Genomic DNA, 25,055 nt, shown 5'->3' with positions numbered 1-25,055 from the left:
ACCAGAATATATGTCATCTTGGAGTGGGTGGGAGGGTAGAAATGGGGAGAAAATCTGTAATTCAAACTCTTGTGAAAATCAATACTGAAAACTAAAACTATTAAAATATTAAATAAATAAAAAAGAAGAAGGAAGGAGGGAGTTTGGAAGGGAAGAAATGAAGTCCGGAATTTTGCAAACCAAATTCAGACTGTGGCTTTCCCCTGATTTTTGTGGATTATATTCCTCCTATATCTCACAGTTCAGTTAAGCATAGTAATTCTGCTTACAGGATCATGGAAGGTAATGAGTTAGCTAATAAGAGAGTGAAGCAGGAAATAAGAGGGAGTTTTTCTTCTTCATTTTCCCCCCACAGCTAATGTTGTCTTTGGAGCACAGTTATAATGGGGTAACAAAAAAACAGTCTTAATCTAGTTTTATTAACAGAATGAATTTCTTTAATAGATATGGATATGTACAGATACATATATTATAAATTACATGTATAAAATCTATGACACTGTTATGAATTATTTTATCAACATTCATCTTCATAAGTTATGAAATATTTTTGTCAGTTTTCATTTTCATAAATATACCCCTCTAAGGTAAGTGATCTTAGAGAGTTTCCTAGGGCCCTGAGAGGTTAACAAAATCTAAATTACAGAACCATTGCTGATCTTCATTAGTAGAAGGAATTTCTTCACTTGGAGGGAGCTTGTTCCCTACTCAGATAGTTCAGATGAGGAAGAGGGAGAGGCGGGAAGCAGAAGGGGAAGGCAGAGAGGAGGGAGGTAGAGAGGAGAGAAGAAAGAGGGGGAAAGGAGGAAGAGAAAGCAGGGAAAAGAAAGAAGGAGAAATAGTGAGTTTATTCCTAATAAGACATTTAGACAAGAGATTAGCCCGGGATTACCCAGTGCATTTATAGTGAGATCTCTCTTCATTGCTTAACCCATCAAACCCCACAACCTTTTCCTTATACAGAAAACTTGTTCTCCTCCTGGTGCTGTTGGGTTCCTTAATCATGGAGCCCAGTGCCTGGATTGTGTGGTCAGTTGTGGACACAAGGTAGTCCAAGGATCTTAGCCCTTTCCCATCTTCACTAATCCAACTGAAGATGGATGGGACAGCCCCGCCATTAGTGAAGTCTTTACTCCTGTTTGTCTCCATGTAGGGTGTGGAGCTAACTTCACGAGCCCTTCAGGTTACATTGTTTCTCCTAACTATCCAAGTCAGTACGGTAACAACATGAACTGCAACTATATCATCAAGGCAGATGCGCAAGCTATCGTCCTCTTGGATTTCCAGTCTTTCCACCTAGAAGGTACGTGCTCATTGCTTTTTGTTTGGTTTCCTTTGGCCTTCCACAGTGGAGAAGGTCTACACTTCTGACTAGGTGTGGCTAATTATTCTGCAAAGATCCAATACTTGTGACCCTGCCTCAGATACTAGTTGTGTGACCATACGAAAATCTCCTAACCTCTCTGGGCTTCAGTTTCCTTAGCTGTAAAATGAAAAGGTTGGCCTCAATGGTCTCTAAGACCTTTATCAGATCTATATCTAAGATCCTGTGCTCAAATGTGACCATATCCCAAACAATACTACCATGAAGAAAATTCTTTTTGGTGGTAGAAATGGAGTGTCATTTGGGAACCTCCTGGATGCACAAGTACATACATTTCCCAAAAGCAGACATTCAGGATTTCCAGAGTAAAGGATTTCTGTTTCCACCAGTGAATTAACTAATCCTCCCAGACACAGAGAAGCTCAAATGATCATTGAGTGATATTGTTATATGATACGATTATGCCATGATAAATACTCAGAATCCGATGACTTATGGGAACTGAAGATTAAGTAGACCTGGGAAAACAGTATGCACAATGACTCAACTAGGCAAATAGAAGGAAAAAATGAAACTGAATACTGTGTATTAAAATGATCAAACTTGCCTGGGGAAGAGTTGGAAAAAAAAGGCACCTGACTCCCATCACTGCAGAAGTGCAGGCCTAAGGGTGTGGAATGGTTCACATGCTATCAGACAGAGCTGGGACTGAACTGCTTTTGTCCTGTTTCCTTTTAAAATTTTTGTTACAAGCAATTATTTGCTGCATAGGGGAAGAGGAAGATTATATTCAGAAATCAATGCGATATAAAAACAAATCAATAAAAAAATAAGACTTTTAAGTACTCAGAATCTGAAGGCTTCTCAAGGAATAGTTTCTAAGCATACATTTGATGACCCTTGACAGATCCCTAAAAGGCAAAGAAAAAGGACTTTCCTTCTTATTTTCCAGTTATATTAAAAGCAGCCTTTATTATTGATGTTTATTAAATACCAACAACATGGTAAGAATGAGAGGGAGGGTGGGAAGAAGGGAGAGGAGAGAGAAAGAGAGAGAGAGAGAGAGAGAGAGAGAGAGAGAGAGAGAGAGAGAGAGAGAGAGACAGAGAGAGAGAGAGATAGAGACAGAGAGAGAGAGAGAAAGAGAGAAAGGAGAAGGGAGAGAGGGAAGGAGGGAGGGAGGGAGAAAGATCAAAGAGTCATTAACTAGAAGCCTCAAATTCCCTCGTACAAACAGGATGATATGTTGTTTTCCTGAGCAAGTTCAAATATTTTCATTGCAGAGGCTGTCCCCACCCTTCTCCCACTTTTTTTTCATTGGGTATAAGAGATAGGCAAGGTCACAGGAAAGAAAGCATGCCTCTCCCAGAAAGGTTGTACAGAAGACCAAGCCTTGTTGAGTCAGAAAATACCACTATAAGCAGTGTTTTCTTATAAAGACATCTCCTTACTAAAAGGGATGTGTGCTGTCCTCCAGGACATTGCCATCCATGCCAAATCAGCAGAGGGGTACTGGGATGCTCCCAGAGTAGGTGGCCCTAAGTTTGGAGTCAGGTGATCAGGCTTCCAACACTGCTCCTCCCTTGTGTGACTGGGTAAGGGATCTGTCTGTTCCTCAGATTCTTCATCTATAAAATGAGGGGTTGAATTAGACAATCTCTACAGTACCTTCTAGCTCCAAGCATATGACTTGTGTTTTGATAATTGGCAACTAAGAGGCATAGTGAATAGAGCAGTGGAAATCAGGAAAACCTAAGTTCAAATCCCACCTCAGATACTTCCTAGCTGTGTGACTTAACCTCACTATGCTTCAGTTTCTTTATCTGTAAAATGGGAAAATAATAACATCTACCTCACAGGGTTACCATGAAAATAAGATTAGATAAAATGTAAGAGTGTTTTTCAGACTTTAAAGCAGAATATAAATGTTACTATGAGTATTTTTATGACTATAGTTGCATGTGTTCTTCTATATGCTACCTTCTCCATAGTACTCATTTGTTTTCTCATTTGTAAAGATAGTGATACTAGCACTCTCCTCACGTGGTTGCTGTGAGGGTTACATGAGATAAATGTGAAAAGCACTTTGTAGACCATAAAGTGCGATAGAAGTATGTTAGCTATATAATATAATATTATATTATAATATACTTTATGATGTAATATAAGCTATATTATAAGGTATGTAGCAGTCCTACATGAGGTACCTCATTTGTAAAATACTTTTATCCCTGTCTTCTTCAGTCAGGACTGATCACACTCTGACTGAAAAATTTTTTTTACCATTAGCATAACCTATTTGTTTTATGTTTGTGTCAGTATCTCTATCCTTTTCTGTACCACATCCCCCAGTGCTAGTGGCCTCACTCACTATGCAGGGTGTCCCAGAAGTCTTAGAGCAGTCTAAGTGACAGTAAGACTTTTGGGACACCAAAAATCTGTCCAAAGCATCTTTGCAACTTCTTTCTACTCAAATACTAAATTTAACTGGAATTGTTTAAAAATTACAATAGACATGCACATTTGAAAACTTTTGTTTTTTGTTTCAAGATGACAGATGAAATCAACCTTAACACGTAATATCAGCATTCTTTGGTAGCGTACCCTATTTCATCAAAATTTGTCAACTCCTCTGAAAATTATGACAAGGAGACTGAGACTTTGAGAAGTTCAGTGATATGCCTGTGATCACACAGGTAGTGAGTGTCTGAGGTAGGATTTGAGTTCGTGTCTCCTCCCTCCAAGTTAAGCATTCTATCCTATATGCCATAGTGTTACCACAAAATTTACATATATACATATACATATCCTAAGTGGTTGAATTAGGGTTGAGATCTTACTTCACATGGTCAATAAAAGATAAAGACTGTGGTTCTGTCTACATTCACATGGTAGAATCAGATGTGACTGGAGATGTGGTAATTCTGAATACTCATGACTCATTGAAGTTGTATCATATACATAGGACTGGTATTTCCATCCAACTAGGTGGCCCACAGTGAATTGGGAAGGTCAGATCCTTCTGCCACATCCGATTCTCTTTTGCTCTTGTAGAACCATTTTAAGTAACTGTGTGGGCAGTAACCTTAGGCAAGACATTCAACTACTTCGGCCAGTACCAAGCCACTTAGTCAAAAAGAGACTAAGACAAAGGGAGGAGACTGGGTTACCATCTCTCCATAATTACCTTCTGTCCTCTGGTGGATCACCCAGGATAAATGCCTATTAGAAAGAAAATTAGAAATATAAGGCAGTTAGAAATGAAAGTGTTAATTCTTTCCTTAATTTATGTTGCTGGTCATAAAATCTGTTTTCTTTGCTATATGTTATGTGTTTAATGAAAAGGAAACCCCAAGGTGACATGGGATTCTATATTGTTAATATTTGTATTTTTCAATCCAATGCGTGCGGTAAGGTTATGTCGTGCCATCTGGCATGTTTGTCACTTTACTTTTTTACTTCATTTAAACTGTCAAAACAAACCAACAAAAGCCCAACAAGCCAGCCCTGAGATGGTATTGTTCAACCACTTGGCATCCTCCCTTGGCTTTGTCAGCTGTTTCAAGTAGATTCATTTTGCAATACCTTATTGTAAATGTAATTTGGCAATAGGATCACATGATCACAGATTTAGAGTTAAAAGGGCCCTTCGATGCCATCACATGCAGTCTCCTCGTTTATAGATGAGGAAACTGAGATAGCGCCAGGGAAGTCAGGAGGTGGACATGAGGAGGAAGAGAATTTCAAATTAAAAGCATCTTTGTCTTATGTATTCTGAAGTTGAGGATTATTGCTAAAATGTTCTAATTGTATTGATTTCTCATTATTCCTTCTTGTTTGACAACTAATCCTTACTTTGGGCAATAGATTCATTACTAACACAATGGACATAATTTTAGTGAGGTTTTCCTTTCCAAAATTATTTTGCCCTAGTATATAATAAACACCACACTTAAGCTAACAGTAACCTTTTAAAAAAACATTATTTGTAAGGAAAGTAGAGTTTTTCTATAAATTTTTAGAAAAAAAATGACCTCAGTTTTCTGATGGTATATTAATTTAACAATACTCTGATTTTAAATTAAATAGCTGCTATGAGAGTTGTCTCTATAATTTGGCAATCTGTATGAGACACTGTGGATCCCTGAATGTGTACTGACAAATCAGTCAGAAAAGCAGCTGGTTCCACCTATGGACTCTTCAGTAAGAGCTGATGTTCATAGCCATAGAGTTAACTTGAAGCCCCCCTCCCCTGCCTCTGTCACCAAAGAAGAGTAGGTGACATTACTGCCTGTCTTCCTTATCCCTCTCAGGCTTCTTGCCCTTATTTTTTCTCTTTTTTTTTTAAAAAAAAAAAGCTTTCCAGGAAGATCTTGATGTTTACTTACCTACATAAGCATAAAGAAGGAGTTTCATCCTCCTGGAGGTCCCTGGATCAATGAAATCACAGATCTGTTCCCAAGCCTGTTTATTTTTAAACAAGCCTCTGCTTATTGTACTTGAGACTCAGTGTCACCTTTGTTTCAGCAAGAAGCAGAGTTCATCTTAGTGTGCAAAGCAGCATATATTTTCAAAATGCACCATGCATCACATTAGATTCCTATGACCCCATTTATTATTGGGACATGTAAGAGGCAGCATGGAGACGGACTCTATTATAAAGGATAGCATACTCATTTGGGAGTCAGGAAGACCTGGTCTATATACTGTTCCTGATTCTTAATAACCGTATGACTGACTATGGACAGATCCCCTAACCAACCACTCTGAACTTCAGACAATCCTATAAGATTATAAATTATAGACATGTAATCTGTGCTGGTGGAGGGATTCCCTACAAGGAAAAAATCATAGGTCATTGCTTTATTGACATATTCTGTGCAATGATTTGAGTTAGAGAGGATGTACGGTCGAGTTAGCCAGTTTGGATCACCACTACCTGGACAGGTACTTAATGTTGTTCTGTGTTAACTGTACCACTAGTGATATGGAAATGCACATGATGCACAGTGCTTCATTCCCTTAATGGATACACCGATGTCTCTAGAGCAACAAGAATTTCCATTGAATTTCATTGCAATTTTGGTTTCATGCTTACTAGTATTAATCTTCACTGTTTCAACTGCTAAGTATCACCTATCTTGCTTTTTTTTTTAATAGTGCCCTCAGCCTTAAGTGGAAGTTGTGTCAATGATGGAGTAAAAATTATCCGAGGTTCCCAGGCAACCTCCACACCCACTGCTACATTTTGTGGTAATGAAATTCCAGGAAGCATAAGCCTCACTGGCCCGATGACACTCAACTTCTACACTAACTCTCATAACACAGACTTCGGATTCAAGGCAGCATACAGAATAATTTGTGAGTAGCTATAATAATCTCATTTACTTTTTCAAACACTAACTCACATTTGAAGCATTTTGTTTCTGATTTAGATGGAACCAATACTGAGCTAGGTTCATGGATCTTAGAAAAAAATAGTCATTAAGTACAATCTTATGTTTTCTTATCTGTTTTCCCTAAAAATACTTAGGCCTGGTAGTTGACTTGCAGGGAGCTCCCTGTACCAACAAATTGGTCCAGTCCAAAAAAAAAAAAAGAAGAAGCTATGTGTATATATTATTATGTATAGAAATCCTTTGATAAATATTCCGCTCTGAAATAAAATTTTACAAAACTGAGATCTTAAAAAAATACTTAGGTCAGTCTTATTCTAGCTAATTGAAAGAAGGAGTATTCATTTGGGAAATTCAGACCAAAACCAAATTTTTTTTGGCCTTTTATTATATGGATAGCATGATAAAGTGGCCTTTTGGACCTCAATAATTCAGATAAATATCTCACTTCTCTGCTTGATTTTGCTAGTGTCATGATATTCAGATTGTTTAATTTAAAATTATTACAAAATAAATAATACTGTATTTCCTGTTTTGAATGAACTGGGTGAATTATTATTGGCTTGTTTTTTTTTTCCCCCTTCACGGAAGAGGTGTCTAGTTTGTTATCTGGGAACAATTTCATTCTCTTATCAAAACTCCAGTGAATCCACAGAAGCCTGAGAAATGTTCCTTTATTGTCCTCCTCCTTTTCTTGACCAAATCCATTGCCAAATGGGGAAGTTAAATAGTTTCCTTTCAGATAAATCACGTCAGAGCCCATCAGCCCCACAGAACAGCAATGAAGGATGTAAATGGTCATTTAGTCATGAACAAGAGTCTTCATAATTCATTCCCATTCCCTGCTCTCTGGATTGTGACTTCTGACATTTGTGAAGTATGGCAATGCCTTTGTGTGGCTGCTGGCCCAGACAAAAAAGATTTGAGTAATTAACATTCCTTCCTCTGGTTTTATTGTTGGTTAAAGAGGAGGATTGATTTCTTTGACTGCTCTCGCGTAACTGTGGCTCTGGCTAGTTAAACTCTTGCTTTCTCTCTTCCTTAGTTTTTGTCCTCATTTTCCTAGGATACTGTTTATGAGACTCACTGTCTCCTTTATGAGATCTCCATTTAAAGGGAAGATTGCCATTCCCTGATAATGGATGTGCATGTGCTTGGATCATTTAGGTGCTCAAAAACTTGTGAAGACTGTATGATTCAGCATTAAAAGGAAAAATTATGAGACATCATACAAGGTATCGAAGTCACAAGGCCATAGACACGCACTTAGCTATCTGTGATCTCAATGTGTCACCCTTTTGCTTTGATGAGGATTCAGCTTGAACCCAAATTTGAATAGTCCTTCAAAACAGCAGCCATGATTGATTTGTTTCAATTTTAATTTCAATTCAAAAGTGTTAGTGAGATGTTCCTGTGGGAACTGGGGATAGAAAACACAGGCCTTCCTTATTTTATTGAGGGGCGTATAACTACATGGTTCTATTTATATGAGGTACATATTTTTGCTATAACTAAATACATGGACTATTAAGGCACGATACAGAGTAATGGTTCCTTACTATATTTATTTCTATATACAATTATATATTTATTTATTATATTATATATGTATATATTTATAATATATATATATTTACTGTGTTTATTTGTTTACTGTGTTTAAAGGAAATTGCCATTCCCAGGTCACTGGATTTGCTTTCAGTGTGCCACACCTTCTGGTAGCTTTCTGGAAACAATTTTAGGAGGAGGATGAAAGAATCACTGTCAACCAAAGAGTAACCTGGAAACATTTAGCCATGGCCTGAGGGCCAAAGTTTTGGACCTACAGAGGAAAATTAATTTGAAATTATTTTAAACTACTTTCAGTCCTTCACATTTCTCTCTCACTTCAGGCATTAGATTCTCACTTGATCCTTTTTTTGTATGCCCAGGCCAGGCTTTGGGATCTGGCTGCTTCCCTCAAGGAATTTTCAGTTATTGCTGGCAAAATTAAGAGATTAGCAAGCACTTTAATGTTTGCAGAGTACTTTTCAAATACTCTGTCATACCATCCTCACAAAAACCCAGGGAGGTAGGTGTTATTACTATACCCTTTTATAGAAGAAGAAACTGAGGCAGGCATAGGTTAAATGCCTTGCTCAGGGTCATAAAACTGGTATCCGAGACTGGGTTTGAACTCAGGGCTTCCTGATTGAGCCTAGCAGTCTAACCACCTGGTTACCTCTACTCATGCATGGTTAAGTTTGTATTGAGGCTGAGGCTGGGGCTGGGATGGCTATAAGGGAACATTGGCCATTCTTCCATGCTCCTTATTCATACCACCAGAAAGACTTTTGCACTTAGAGGATAAAGCAATTTGACAAACCTTTATAAAGCACCTACCACATATAAGAAGTCTGTGAAATATTTATTCATTCAACAAACATTTATTAAGTGCTGAGAATGATACAAAGACAAATAAAACACAGCCCTTTAAAGGGGCTTAGGAAGAATCCAGTCCAAGTCAAGAAGGCTTTATTTCATGCTTCCGATGGAGCGCTGTGCTAGGCGCTGGGAATAAAAATACAAGCAGAAAGAAAGACAGTTGCTGCCCTCGAGGAGGTTACATTCTAATGGGAGAAGACAACACATTTAAGGGAGCACAAGGTACATAGTGAGGGGGTGTAGTAGAGAAAGTCTTACGGGAAATTGGGAGTGGAACCTGGAGAGAAATGAAGATGTGATTGGCTCAAGTCTCTTCTTAAAATGGAGGTTCTGAGAGGAACCGCCCGATGAGAGGGAGAAGCTAAAGGGCTAGAGGATATGTCTAATGTGAGGAGTCCAGGGATGGAGTGAGCTTCCAGGGTGAGGAGCTTTCTAGGGGATAGTAGACAACTTCCTATGGAGAGTGAGGAGAGTGGCTTAGAGAAGAAAGTAAGATAGTTTACTCATCTTCCTACCTCTTCTCCTGTTGTCTCCCCTTCTATTGAGAAGAAAAGTCAAAAGAAGAATCTGGACCAATATGTTAGACCCAATGAAGTTGGTATCAGAGCTTATGGTATTCAGAACAACATTTATCTTTCTGGAATTTTTTTTAAAAGCAATATTAGCTCCAAATTTCTATTCTCATACAGTGAATAAAATAAATTGTTCTTGGTTTATTGTCTTTTTCTGTTACAGCGTGTGGCGGCAGATTCAACTCATCCTTTGGAATTATCAGAAGCCCAGCCTATTCACAAGCAAACTACCTCAATGATGTAAACTGCTCCTATCTCATCACTGTTAGAAATAACAAAGTGATTGCACTCAAGTATGTAAACACAGTCCTTAAGAAAAAGTTAGTATTTTAATGTGACCCTCTGACAGAAGGAAAAAGAAGTGTCTCATCAAAGTTATAGCAGGGTAGAACAGAGCTGTTACAGAGAGCGAGAAGAAGTGTTATATAAACATTGCATTAGATCTCTAAATCTATGCAATGGGTGTTTATTGTTAACTCAGACTATGGGTCTTTATTATCGACTTAGACTGAACACTAATTAGGATCTGAAAAAAAATAGCCATCCATCTAGTTGAAAATGGTTACTGAAATTTCTTTAAAGGCAGCTTGCTATAAGTGCTTCAGTGATGATAATAAGAGATAGGTGAACAGTCCTGTGTGGAACATCATCTGTTACCGGCTCAAGATCCCATTCAAATGTTGTTTATGAGGCATTTCCCATAATCTTTACGATTCTTCTGAGTTTCCTTTCCCCTTACATTTTGTCATGAATTAATCTCAAACACAAGTGGTCTGCTTTTCTAAATGCATAAATAAAGTACAGGACTAGCCATTCATGGATTCATACATTCAACCATGCATTCATTAAGTACCTGCTGTGTACAGAACACTGTTAGACACTGTTAGACACTGGGCTGTGCTGGATGACAGGCAAAAGAAGAGAAGGAAAATATTTCAGGCATAGGGAACCGTATGGACAAATTTGTAAGCAAAGGAGAGCACAGTATGTATTTGGGTTTCAGGAAGTAAACCAGCTTAAATCGAGTGGGGTGTGTGTGTGTGTGTGTGTGTGTGTGTGTGTGTAATAGATAAATCTGAAAAGATAGGATAATATTAAACTGCGAAGGGCCTTAAATATCAAATGAAGGCTATGTAAAGTTATTTATCCAGGGCAATGTAACTGTAGCTACTGTAACACCCACCATCTTGGATCTGGTAGAAAATTCTAAAGGTCAATGCAATTCACTGCATACAAAGGGATTTTGTGCCACTGCCTAATGAGAAGAGTGAAATTCATGAAGTTTTGTAGGGCTAGATCTACACCCCCATACACCCACAAGTCTGCAACAATTCGTGGGCCTAAGCTCTATTTACTTATATCAAAACACCACTTGCATTTCCACATGTGATTTTACATCAAAAGAGAAAGATCTGGTCAAGTACTGTATTCATTAGTGTAGCCTCAGAATAGGATGTGTAGGCCCTAAAGAGTGCTTTTTGTGGATCTCGTTTAGGACACATTGCAAAACAGATGTACTCCAGGCATAAGCAACTGAAAGTCCTGGATATTAGTACTTATAAAAGAAAAGGGCAAGAGGGAGCAAAACCAGATAGGGTACCTATAGAAAATAATGCAGAAGAAGGACAGATACACTTGTACACTTGGACATTCTCTCTCTCTCTCTCTCTCTCTCTCTCTCTCTCTCTCTCTCTCTCTGTATCTATCTTTCTGTCACACACACACACACACACACACACACACACACACACACACACACACACATACATCCCTCTTGCATCTAGGCAGTTCCCAAGTCTTTTTTTTAATTCTGCCTTGACAATACCTCACGCATCTTCTTCATGACCACAACCACTATGGTTCAGGCTTTTACCTTTCCCTACTTGTTCTTGTTTTTGTTCAGTTGTTTCAGTTGTGTCTGACTCTTCGTGACCCATTTGGGGTTTTCTTGGCAAAGATACTGGAGTGGTTTGCCATTCCCTTCTCCAGCTCATTTGACACGTGAGGAAACTGAGGCAAACAGCTAAGTGACTTGCCCAGGGTCACAGAGCTAGTAGTATAATTCAGACTCTTACTTCTCCTTACTTAGACTATTGTAATAACTCTTACTTGTATTCTTACCTGTAGTCACTCCTCTCTCAAATCTCCACACGGTGGATTTTCCTAATGCTCTAGCCCCTCTCACAAATTACAGCTCTCTCTGCTCAAAAACCTTTGCTTGCTCAGAGCTACCAACAGAAAAAAGCTCGAAATCCTAAACCTGGTATTCGATGGTCTCCACAGTCTGGCTGCAGCCTACTTCTTCAACCTCATCTCGTACTGTTTCACTTCACAAGTGTCTGAGGAATAGACAAGTCATTCTGGTACGATGAAAAGAAGTAGAGAAGAGTATGGTTTGATCATTAAGTCTCTTCAAAGTCAGTAGACATACTCCTTCTAGAAGTGTAGATAACAACCCATCCACACCTTCTCATCCTTTGTGACTCCTGTCCGTATCATCTCTCGTCAGTCCCTGACAGTGGGCCCACTGAACATTTTTGAGAATGTCCTCTGGAGGTCCTGGCATTGTATGGGTACCAGAGGAGCACAAAAGCCATCTATCTCTTAGCTGCACTCTTACTACGTGACCATCCTATCTTATTTTCTCCTCATGTATCTATTACCTGATTCTCACTTTCACAGAAACTAACTGTATAGGCTTGTGTGGAACGTATGCTACAAACCTCACCATGAAAACTTTCATTTTCACAGGTTCAATGATTTTAATGTGACCCTCTCCACCTTCTGTTCCCAAGACTACTTGGCTGTGTATGACGGCCCAAATACCAACGCTCCACTTCTTGGCAAATTCTGTGGTTCACAGCTTCCACCAGATATCAAAAGCACCAACAATAGCTTGTTCCTGGTATTCAAGACAGATTTCTTTGAAACAGCAAAAGGTTGGAAGTTATCTTTCAGAGAGACGTTGGGTAAGAATAATATCTGACATCCAGATTCGTTCTCTGTGTCTGTTTTTATTGACTATCTACCAGTCTTTCTTTGCTTTTGAAAAAAAATTGAATGCAATTATCATCTATTGGGACTCTTAGGGAAGCATAATTTAAAGCTATGCTAAAAGCAAAGGCAGCAAGACATATTTATGAAGTGCCTACTATGTGCCAGGCACTGTACTAAACACTGAGGATACAGAGTACAACACAGCCCCTGCCCTCAAGTAGTTCATATTCTAATGGGGGAGACAACATGCAAACACATGCAAACAGACATGTTACACACAAGATATATATGGGGTGGAAAACAAGTTTATATGTTTTCTCTTCAATAATTCATTGGATTTGTGCATAATCTACCCTTATCACAGAGGCTGGCACATAGTAGGCTTGTTCTCTTCCCTTCTCCTGAACAAACTGTGCCATGTTAATGTAATGAAATTTGGGGAGCCATAAGCAATTATGAAATTTTAAAATTATGAAAAAGATCCGAGATAAATAAATCAACAAGCATTTATCACTGCCTTTCAGCCACTAAGGCACTAAACTCTAGAGATGCAAAGAAAGGAAAAAAGCTTTTGTTTAGAGAGATTTGTATGAACTGATGCAGTGCGAAGTGAGAAGAACCAGGAAAACAATCTGCACAGTAACAGCAAGGATGCAAAGCCAAATGCCTCTCCATCTTCCATCCCTAGGGAGCACAGCTCCTCCACGCATTCTCCTTGGGAGTGACTCTTGGCCCTGTGTTTCCATGAATCTCAGCTGATGGGCTGGGAAGCTTCTTCTAGGTTGTTCTCACATTTTGGGAGTACCATGGCAGCATTCAAGCTGTGCCTCTGCTATCTTGAGTCTGTCATTTTCAGACCATAGACATCTTTGGTGCTCTTCCTTACATGATTTCTTGGATCTAAGTCATTGTTGATAATATATAGTAGCCTATTTGTGCTTACCATGCATCTTTCCATTGCCCTCAATTTTGATATTTATATATCTTCATTGGGGTTTTGTACTAGAAGGGACCCTGATTCCCTGAAGAGGAATCAGACTGGAAGACATTGGGTGACTTTCCCATGAGGTTACAACTAGAAATTAGCAAAGCAGGATTTGAACTCCAGAGCTAGGAATCAGTTTTCCATTCAAATTTCAAAATAGGTTTATAAAACACACTGTTCAAATTGTTCCAGCTGTTTGCAGGTTTTCTATAAAATATAGTTACTACTTTAGTATATAACGTAGAGGGGATGGATATCCTAGTATCACTTCTCCCAATGTTTCTGCCTTAAAGAGCAAGTAACAAACAGTGTCATGTGGTAGCAGAGTTCAGGATCTCCATAAAACCCACAAGGACAATAAATTTTTAAAGCCCTGAAAGGTTTTAACAAGGTAAGACACTTTGCTGTGATAAAATATGATAGAGCACAATAAGCATTTATTAAGTACCTAATGTATTAATGGGGTATATGGAGGGTTCAAGGAGGACAGGCACCTCTGGTGTGAGGGCTGCTCACCCACCTTTGGTGTTCACCTTCACCTGACTCTCACCTGTGGCTCCAAGAAGCTGGAGCCTGTGCAGTGGCCATGTCCTGGTAAACCATGTTAGCAGACGGGCTAAACCAGGCTGAGGGTAACTGAACCTGTCGATGAGTTGGGCAGGGTCGTGTCTACCCCAAGTATATGGAGACTTATTCTGGTAGAATGGATGGATGAGAACAGTTTGTCCTAACCACCATGATGGCAGCTGAAGCAGTCACTATGGAGTGCTTAGAGCTTGGTCAAACATCGAAGATACCAAGATCATCCATTGTGTCCCAGGCTATTGCCAGGCATCTTGACTTTTCCTTGCCATTGGACTTCAGTGACCCTGGAAGAGAGAGTGAGGCTGATGACTTTGTCCAACTCTACCTCACTTAAATCCACTTCATGCATGAGTCAAGACATCACCTAGTGATGTCATTGGTCCTCCTAGAAAACAAAGGACAAACAATAGCAACAACTCTATTAACACTGGGGATACAAAGTCAATGGAGGAAGACTCCAATCAGATCGAGGAATTGGAAACAGAAAAGGTTAGAAACAATCTGATAGCATGATAGAGTGTAAGTCATTATCAGTCACTGATCACACTGAAGAAGTTCTTCAGTCAATCTGATAGAATTACAGGGTATTGGCCATTGTATGAAGGTGATAAATTGGACACTGGAAACTTCTAATGATTGGCTGGATCAACTGTGCCCCTTAGAGCCTAGGCAAAACAGAACAACCCTACTCTGAGATGGTCAACTTGGAGAGGCCTTTGAGAAGAGAGCAATCTCTGGAGAAGCTCTTGAGGACTCACCACTCACCTTTTCCTTCAAAGAAGGAAATAAAGAAGCAGTAAGTTAATGACTACAACTAGCTGCTTCCTGGGGAGAGCCATGGGGGGATCAGGGGAGTCTGTGGATTTTCTATCCTCTTTTCACGTTGTAGCAGCTGTGGGGAAGATAAATTAAAGAGGGGAGAGCCTCAAGACAGGTAGACCAATTAGGAGCCTGCTGTTCAAAAGGAGAATTCTTTCTGCTGCCCTAATTCAGACCTTCATCATGTCTCACTTGGATTATTGCAACAGACCCCTAATTGTCTACCTGTCTTGAGGCTCTCCCTTCTTTAATCCATCCTCCACATGGCTGCTAATGTGATATTCCTAAAGGGCAAATCTATGTCATTCCTCTACTTAATATTAACTCTTGTGACTTCCCATTACCTCTAGCATCAAATACGAACTCTTCTGTTGACATTAAAACTCTTCCCAATCTGACTGTAACCTATCTGTTCAGTTTTATTATCTCTCCCAACAATGTTCTGTTCAGTCAAAAGGACTGTCTTACGTTCTGCACACACACAACCCTCCATTTCCCATCTCCTTGGCTCTGCACAGGCTGTTCCCCATTCCTGGAACTCACTCCTTTGCTTCTGCCTATTAGAATCCCCATTTTCCTTCAAAACTCAGCTCAAGTGCCCCCTTCCCTGTATGCCTTTTCTCGACACTGCCCTTCCCCGGCTGCTAATGCCCATCCCCAAAATTAATTCTGATTTGCTAGATATGTGTGTTTTGTAAATGTGGTCTCTCCTTTTAGAGCAGAAATTTCTGGAAGGCAGAAACTATTTCATTTCTGTCTTTGTTTCTCCAGTGCCTAGCTTCCTATCTAGCTCATCTCATGTGCTCAATCAATGTTTGTTGATTGATTCCTTTGACATCAGTCGGCATAGACTTTCTTTCATTTCCTTTTTTCCTGGCTTGTGCTCAAATGGTTACTGAAATGTTTGGAGCAGCCTCTGCCAACCATTGCAGTTTGCACAATACTTCAGAAGTTCCCCTGAGTTTCCCAGCTTCATTAAGTTGTCATTTTCTGAGTTACCATGAAGACATTCTCAGGTTTTACTGAGATTGTTCAGAAATAAAAAAAAAAATTTGCCCTCCCAGAGACATTGTTAAAGGCTGAGTCATTGGACTGCTACAGTCAATTACTGTTTTCCATTGGTCACAGTCAGAGCAAAAGCTCCGAGGATAAGAACTAGAAGTGGAATTTCATGACTTGCCAGCATTGTGTTCCCACCATGTCTCAGAACCACGACTTTTAGCTCCTTTTCATTTGAATAAATGGTGCAGAGAGCCTCGAAGTGGTTTAAAGTATATTGTGTCAAATGTTTCCCTCTGAGTTTTAACCAAATGAGTGTTAACCTTTATGATTTCTCATCTTACTTTTTTCTTAATGAAAAAAAAACCCTTATCTAGAGTTTTTTCTTGTAACAGTGATAAGATGATTTACCATGCATTGGACATACCAGGTTTCTAACTTTTATTCTTTTTTATGTAACATTAGGACTAGATTTACTTCTAGGATTTATATAGTCTTTTAGCTCTGGGTCTGGCAAAGGGAATCCGATTTGGCTAATAGGATTCACAGCCTTTCACTTCCATGTCATCCGTTTAAAGCTGCCTTCTCCTTAGAGTGACTGAAAGCTGCGCTGTGTGACAGCTGTTCGATTCCTAGGATAAGAGAAGGACTGACTGCTGAGACTGGCAGATTTTAGTTTCCAGGATTTTCCATCCAGATCTGGGGGCAGCAGTGGGGCAGGAAAGATAGCTTCACTTGAGTGAATAGTTTATATGAAAAAGATGAGATATAGGAATTCTTTTCTGTGGCATTTCCATGCTTTGGTTTTATGCGTTTATATTGAATGTTACAATAGATATCTCCTTTTTAAAATGCTATAGTCAATATTAAGAATATGGACTGGATCTGCAATTTTGTGGGCATAAGGAACTCCCTGGTGAGGAGACTTCTTCCTCCAAGGCTGCTGGGCATCTTCAGTATAATTTAGAGTCTCAGAGAGTTGCCTAAAGCCCTGAGGGGTTTACTAAATTGGAAGATAAAGGGAACACTCTAAAGACAGTTTATCTCTCTCTCTTTATGTATATATATATATATATATAATATATAATACACACACATACAAATACACATTAGCAAGCTCTGATAGAGTTTCTCATGCCATTGAAAAGATTGAGAGATGTGGCCCGGATGATAATGTTATTAGATGAATTCAAACCTGGTGCAAATGCCAGATTCAGAGGATTAATGGTAAATGGTTCAATGGCACCTTACCAAGAGGTCAGTGGACTTCTCTATGGATCCATGTTTGGCCTTCTGCTGTTTAACATTGTTATCAATAATTTAAATAAAGGCAAAGATTTTTAAATGACACGATGCTGGGAGGAATGGCTAGTATTGGATGACGATTAAGATCCAAAAGGGTCTTCAAAGGAGAGAGCATCGGGTTGAATATAATAAGATGAAATTCAATGGTAGGAATAAATGAAGACTTTAGTCTTCAATTTAGATTGAAAAAAAGGCAGATTCACATGAATGAAATGGAGGAGGTATAGACAGATAGTAGTTTCGTGAATAAGACCTGGGGGGTTTTAGTGTACTGCAAGTTTAACATCGGGCAGCTAGGTAGAACAGTAGTTAGAGTGCCAGGCCTAGAGTCAGGAAGAACTGAGTTCAAATCCAACCAATTATTAGCTCTGTGACCCTGGGCAAGTCACCTGTTGGCCTTAGTTTCCTCATCTGTAAAATGAGCTGGAGAAGGAAATGGCAAACCACTCTAGGTTCTTTGCCAAGAAAACCCCAAATGGGGTCACAAAGAGTCAGACAGGACTAAAAAAATGACTGAACAAACCAATTTCAATGTGTCAGCAGTGTGGTATGGTGACCAAAAAAACCACTGGCACCTTGGTTTGCATTAAAAGAGGCAATGCTTTTGTGAATAAGGCTATGCCTCGGTCCTCTATCCTGATCAGGACACGTTTGGAGGTGCTACAGTCTAGAAGGGATGTTTGCTAAGTTAGAGAGCATCCAGGATGGTAACAGGCCTCAATCTGTGTCATAGGAGGATTAGTTAAAAGAATTAGGCATGTGTAGCCTGGAGTAGGGAAGACCCATGAATAATATGAAACCCGTGTTCATTTATTTGGAGGGCTGTCACGCGGAAGAGGGTTTCATCTTAAGGGGGTTTTAGTGACAAGGGGCAAAACCAGGAACAATGGGTAGAGGTGGCAAAGAGGGACATTGAGGATCCATGTCACAAAAATGTCATGTCCCTTAGTGCTGTCCGATAGGGGGTACTGAATCAGGCACAAAATATAAACACTACCATTTTTTGTAATGAATGGTTTCTCATGACACTGTTTTGTGTTCACTTGAGAAATCACATTCCTCCTTCTGGTGCCCTATACCTTGGCTCTGAAGTCATCCAGGGAATGCTTCAGTCCTGGCCTGCCTCAGGCTTGACACTCAGTCCCGTATTTGTGACACATTTTGACCAGAAAAACCCCAGGATCCTCTTTTGGCAATGGTTTTGTATCCAAGTGCCACGTTGTCTGTAAATGGCATACCAATCATCATCGGTTTTGAAAACTCCCAGGGCTAGGATTAGATTGAGGATTTATAGTAATCCCACTTACTGTCCAGGGCCATAGTAATTTCATTTAGTCAAAAATCATGATTTTGTTTTTTAACCTCTCAAGTCTGTCTGAGTTTGGGAGGCTGTTCTCAGCCTCTGGTCAGTTAGTCAGAGAAGGCAGGGCCCTGAGCTGCTCAACAGCACCCCCTGCAGGGGGTCTGCCTGGAAGAAGGCTTCTCCTGCCTTACTGAGGGCATGCAGCCATGCCAGGAGGGAGAATACAATCTGATAAACAGGAACTCAATTGGCCCTACTTTGGGATACGTAGGAAGTAAGCATGACTCAGAGCCCCCTTTGAACAAGCTCAGGATTTCACATTTCTATCTGGTTTCCTCCACCTGCTTTCAAGAGTCTGAGTCAAATAGCATTGTTTGTTCCACTGAGGCTTTGTGCTGAAGGAGAGAGACCCCAGTCAGGAGTCTAGTGCCTTGTCGAGCTCTCTGGTGCCAGCGCACCCAGGGAACAAGGATGAAGTGAGTCATGATGTGCTAGAGGAGGGAGTGTGTACCAATGGTTAGAACAGTGGTGTCAGACTCCAGAGCCCTAGGACCAAGGACTGCTTACTCTGTTCCATTGCTTTACTATCATGTCTTGGAAAAAAAAATGGTTAAGGGTCCCATTTTGCTCTTCTGTAAAAGAAACATTAGGGATTCCTCTCCTGTCTAACTTGCAGAGGTATCTGTCAGTAGATTGGATAGATAAAGCCAGCTTGGCTCCCCAAGTGATAGAACTATCCTGTGGAGTAGTATTGGAGTCTAGAAATGTGTTAAATCCGCTCCAAAATATCACTCTGAACATGTGTAGCACAACCATCCTAATTCACTTCCTGGCATTGGGGGTGGGGCGGGAATTAGCACTAGGACAGGAGCGATCAGGGAAGGCCTCCCAGAGGAGGCAGCTACAGACCTGAGTCTTCCTGGCCTCTGCATCGCTGGATGCTGCCCATCACCCTCCCCTCCTGGACAGTGCCTCTCATGAGGTTTTCAAAACCTACTCTCTTCTAGTTGGCTTCCTACCTTTCTGACTGCTCCTTCTCAGTCTCTTTTGCTGGATTTTCAGTCAAGTTATGCCTACTAACCAAGAATGACCCCTAGGGTTCTGTCCTGGGCCCTCTGTCTTCTCCCTTTATACTCCTTCACTTGGTAAAGGATCAACTCTCAGGGGTTCAATTTCATCTCTATCCTAGATCCCACAGCGCTTTATGTTGAAGCCAATTTCTCTCCTGAATTCTAGTTTGGCATTACCAAATATCTGCTAGATATTTTGAACTGGATATCCTATAAACATTTCAAACTCAATATATCCAAAATAGATCTCATGATCTTGCGCCTTTCCCCCTCTAAAATACTTCTTTCTTCTGAAATTTCCTGCTTCTATCAAGGATACTCCCATCTGCCCCGTCACTCAGGTTTACAGTGTTGGTGTCGCGCTTGACTCATTTTCACTCTTCCTACAAATTCGATCTTTTGCCAAATCTTGTCATTTCTCTCTTCATAACATATACATATATATACACACATACATATATACATATACATATATGTAGATAGATATATACATATATACCCACTATACGTGTATATTATATGTACATATATTATCTACACACAAATATATACACATACATACATATATATGATAGAGAGATCTCTATATCTATCTACCTGTCTCTCTCTCTATCACCTATCTATCCATCTATCCATCTATCTATCTATCTCTATCATTTTCTCCACTTACAAAGCCACCATTCTAGTTTGGGCTTTTACCATGTCTCATCTATACTATTTCAAGAGCCTTCTGGTTGATGTCCCTGCCTTCAGTCCCTTCCTATAGCAGTCTACCCTCTACACAGCTGCCAAAGACAGTCAGGTAGTGAGCATATACTAAGCACCAGGCACTGTGCTAAACTGTGACAATACAAAAACAGGCCAAAGACAGGCCCTGCCCTCAAGGAGCTCACAGTCTAATGAGGGGAAAGTGATTTTCCTATGGCATGTGTCACCTCCCTCTTCATTAAACTTCCTCTCATTTGGGGGGTCAAATATAAATCCCTCTGTTTGGTATTTAAAGCTCTCTTCTGTCTTTTCAATCTTCTCATGCATTACACCTTTCCACACACTCTACAGCCCTGCCATATGGGTGTAGTTTTTGTTCTTACCTTGTTCTTAGACAGAGAAAGATATATTAATAAAACCCCAGGCCTCTCTTGATAAATCTGGTGTTTTACTTCTGCCAAACCTGTTTTCCCAAGGTTCTGGGAAGAGACAGCACCCTAGGGGTCACTCATGGTTAGTAGTACCTTGTTCTTACCACACAGTGTTCCATCTCTCATTTCTCTGCCTTTGCATTGGCTGTTTTAATGTGTTTTCCCTTCCCACCTCCACCTCTAAGAATCCCTGGTTTCCTTCAAGCCCCAGCTCAAATATCACCTTATGCTCCCGGCCTTTCCCAGTCCCCCTGCTGCTTGTGTCTTCCCTATCACTGTTACCTTCCATCTGTGTTGTCCGTATACTTATGTTCATGTTGTCTCCCCGCTAGAATGTAAGTTGCTTGAGTGCCAGAACTGATTTTGCCTTTATTTGTAACCCCAGGACTTAGCACAGTGCCTGGAACAGTGTAAGTGATTAAGAAATGCTTGTTGATTTATTGGTTGTCAAGGACTGGCAAGAAATGGAGCTAAGGAGAGAGTGCACTCTAGGGATGAGGGACAGTCTGTGAGCATGTACGGAGGCAAAAGTCAGTCAGTCAAGACAGGTGGACTGTTGAGTTTGAGGAATAGCTGATCACCCAATGGGACTGGAAAATAGAGTTTGTGAACGAGAACTGTATAAGATAAGGCCACTAAGCTAGGTTGCAGCCACTTTATAGAGAACCTTAAGAGCCAGGTCGAGGAGTTAATGCTTTATGCCCGAGATGATTAAAAGCCCTTGAAGGCTTTTGGGAGGGAAGTAACGTGGCCTTAGGAAGAGGATTTTAGCAGTTTGGGAGAGGGGTAGATTGATAAGGAAAAAAAAAGAAACAGGGAAATAACTTAGAAGGAGATACAGAATGTTATAAAAGATGAGGAAAGGGGTAATGAGGGACTAATCTAAGCTGAAGGCCTAGATTTAAGAGATATTATGGAGGTTTAATTCTCAACTACAAAGACAAAGAATTATTTATTAAGTTTCTACAATGTGCAAAACATGTTGCTAGGCCCTGGGATTAGGAAGGAAAAAAATGAAACAATTCCTGTCTTCAGGAGCTTATGTTGTACTGTCATATAGTACTAGTAGTTGTTAGGACATCGTTGGCCTAGTTTATAGTTGTGCTAGCATATAGGCTTTGGTAGTTAAAATGTGTAGCTATGTGGTAAGGCAGTTATTATAGTGTATTTCATCACCAAAGAGGTGGGCAGTATAACTAGGCCTGACCAATGTTTGGGGCTCACCTGACCTTCCCCACCTGCTTTCTCAACACCTCTACACGGGTTTGTGGAAAGGATAGGGATGGGGGGGAGGGTCAGGAACAAAGTTGGACACGGAGAAGGATAGAGTGTCACTTTAAAGAGAAGATAAGAAGAAATGGGACAGGAAGATTGAGAAAGGCAGAAGAGGTTAGTTTGAGGAAGGTCACAATGGAAAACAGGAACCTAAGGAGTGAAGAGACTAGGCAGGGGTGGAGAACCTGTGGCCTTGAGGCCACACATGGCCCTCTATGTCCTCAAGGGCGGCCCTTTGACTGATTCCATCCCTGGACTGGGGTGACATTGTCCATCTGTGGAATTAGGCTTTACATAATTTTTATGTGTGAAGTCCCAGCTTGAAGCTTGAACTTCTAGGGGAAACACAACAACAGTAAGAAGCATTCTTTAACTTCTGAATTCCCAAATAAATGTAAGAGTAATGCTGGAAAGCTTCTCTGTGGTCCAAATGCCTGCACATGTATCTCTCCTTGAACTTCTTGTCTAACCCAATAGAGACTTTGGCAACTAAATTTGTGCTAGGCGTAAAGGTAAAAGAGAGTTAAATGCACAAGTGAAGTAAATTTTGATAAGCCGCTGCTGAAATAACTCTATTTAGCCATAATGAGGTTATTACCCTGAAGCTATGAGGTAATGTTATTATTCTGTTCATTTACTGCTGTTGCTGCCTCTGCTGAGGTCTGGGAGTGAGGTGAGCTGAAACCCTAAACTCAATTGTCGAAGACTAAACTAAGTTTATTTCCGTCCTTTTAAAGCCCTTTCACTTTCACTGTTGATTAGGCTTCCCTTGGGGGATTAATGCCAAAGACAAGGGTTATCTGAAGTTCATCCTTTGTGTATTTTATTGAAAGGAGCTCTGCTGAGCTGAGGAGGAGGGGCGAAGAAACCAATCCATTCTTACCTCCACAGAACCTTGGGAAAACAGGTTTGGCAGAAGTAAAACACCAGATTTATCAAGAGAGGCCTGGGGTTTTATTAAAATATATAACTGCAGCACAGAGTCTAGACCAACCAGAATTGAAAGGATTGCTTACTATCCTTGAACTTGAACTATAGGATATGAGAAACCAAGAAAAATGACCAGATGGGCTAATCAGAGGTTTTCAGGAAGCCTTGGAAAATATTGCTTTTAAAAAAAATCCCCTCTATAAATGATCTCATTTGGGGGGTGTTATTTTTGCAAAGGGGACTGGAGAACTGAGGCAATTAAGCTTTCCCTAGGAAGGAAGGAAGGAAGGAAGTAAGGAAGGAAGGAAGGAAGAAAGGAAGGAAAGAAGGAAGGAAGGAAGGAAGGAAGGAAGGAAGGAAGGAAGGGAGGGAGGAAGGAAGGAAAGAAGAAAAGAAGGAGGGAAGGAAGGAGGAAAAGAAGTGAAAAAGGAAGGAAGGAAGGAGGGAAGAAAGGAAGGAAGGAGGGAAGGAAGGAAAGGGAAAGAGGAAGAAAGGAAGAAAAGAAGCAAGGGAAAGGAGAAGGAAATAAGGAAAGGAGAAAGGGAAAGAGGAAGGAAATGAAGGAAAGGAGAGAGCACAAGACACTTTTTTCTATATTAGCTCCATATTCTCAATAAAGAACTAGCTTGGATAGCCAGTATCATTATCTCAGTTCCTCATTTCGTTTTATCATGCTGACATATTCTGATGTAGCATATTACAGGTACATAAAAATAAAACATTTGGCCAGAAACAAAAAAAGTTAAATGATTTGGTTTTTCTAAATCTACATTATTACAGTCATAAAGCTGTTGTGTTCTGTTGTTGTAATGCATAAAAGGTTAGGTGTCCTTGAGACCAACAAGAGATAATCTCACCCAAGCAGCTTTTGATGATTGTCACTTTCCATGCTACTGACCCACCTGTGAAGTATTTTTTTGCTAAATCACCTTTGATTTAACTTGTCATTAATGAGAACACCAGAAAATAAAAAAGAATTCTTAACATCCCACTGTTTAAAAAGCCAGATCATGTCTCTCCTTTGTTCTATTGTCTATCTTTACTACTATGCTCAATTTCTCCCTGGTTTCATCTCATCATCACTGGTCTGTTGCTCTCAGTCTAATCGAATCGGTTTTCTGATGTCAGGGTGCTATTGATTCCTGAATAGCCTCTCTCTTAATGACCTATCTTCATTACTACAGCAGTTCTCACTGCATATTACCTTCTGCTCTTCCCCTCATTCCAAACTGTCAGTTTATAGGAAAACACTGCTATTAGTGTGTAAGCCCCTGGGTAACAGCAAGACTTGAAGTCTCCTACTTTTATTTGAAGCAGTTTTTGATACAGCAGTATACCAGTACAGCAACAGCACCTGGACAACCCTGGAAGCTGGTTGTACTGGGATCTAACAATATTCTCATTTTACAGATAGGTGAGCTAGTGTACAAGGTGATAATGTGATCTGTCTCGGGTCATCAAGGGAGTCTGAAGGAGAACAGGAAAAGAAATCACATGTAAACGAAACAGCCACCCCAGACATAGTGATGATGCTTAGAACCTGCTCTCTTATCATTTTAAATGATCATATTTATCTCAAATAATTTTAAATACACACAGTGGTAGATTAATGCCAAACCTGCTCTGTGTAAGCAGATTGTATTTGCTATCCCCATATTTTTAAGTGCACTTTTTTGAGGAAGTTTTTTTTTAAACTTCACTGGTGTTCATGTTTAGTAAATTCAGTTTTACAGCTTTCAAATGGCTTATTTATTTACAAATAAATGTATACTAGCTCATCCTAACTGGGGCAGCTTTGAGGCACAGTGGATAAAGTACTGGGCCTGGACTCAGGAAGACCTGAGTTCAGATCCAACCTGAAACCCTTGCCTGCTCTGTGACCCTGAGCAAGTTACTTAACCTCAGTTTGCCCTCATTTCCTCATCTGTAAAA

At 40.1% G+C, this 25,055-nt stretch overlaps 1 protein-coding gene across 1 annotated transcript in view; it reads left to right on the top strand.

Annotated features, from left to right (window-relative positions):
- CUBN (cubilin) overlaps positions 1-25,055 on the top strand; it is a 299,579-nt gene that overhangs the window by 239,272 nt on the left and 35,252 nt on the right. Inside the window, exons 56-59 of the mRNA XM_036760230.1 lie at positions 1,154-1,303; positions 6,485-6,685; positions 9,880-10,009; positions 12,468-12,685. Coding sequence (XP_036616125.1) covers positions 1,154-1,303; positions 6,485-6,685; positions 9,880-10,009; positions 12,468-12,685 — 699 coding nt within the window. The remainder of the gene's footprint in view (positions 1-1,153; positions 1,304-6,484; positions 6,686-9,879; positions 10,010-12,467; positions 12,686-25,055) is intronic.

Source organism: Trichosurus vulpecula, chromosome 5 (assembly GCF_011100635.1).
Source record: "Trichosurus vulpecula isolate mTriVul1 chromosome 5, mTriVul1.pri, whole genome shotgun sequence".
Taxonomy (NCBI): domain Eukaryota; kingdom Metazoa; phylum Chordata; class Mammalia; order Diprotodontia; family Phalangeridae; genus Trichosurus; species Trichosurus vulpecula.
This window is presented reverse-complemented; position numbering and strand designations above follow the sequence as displayed.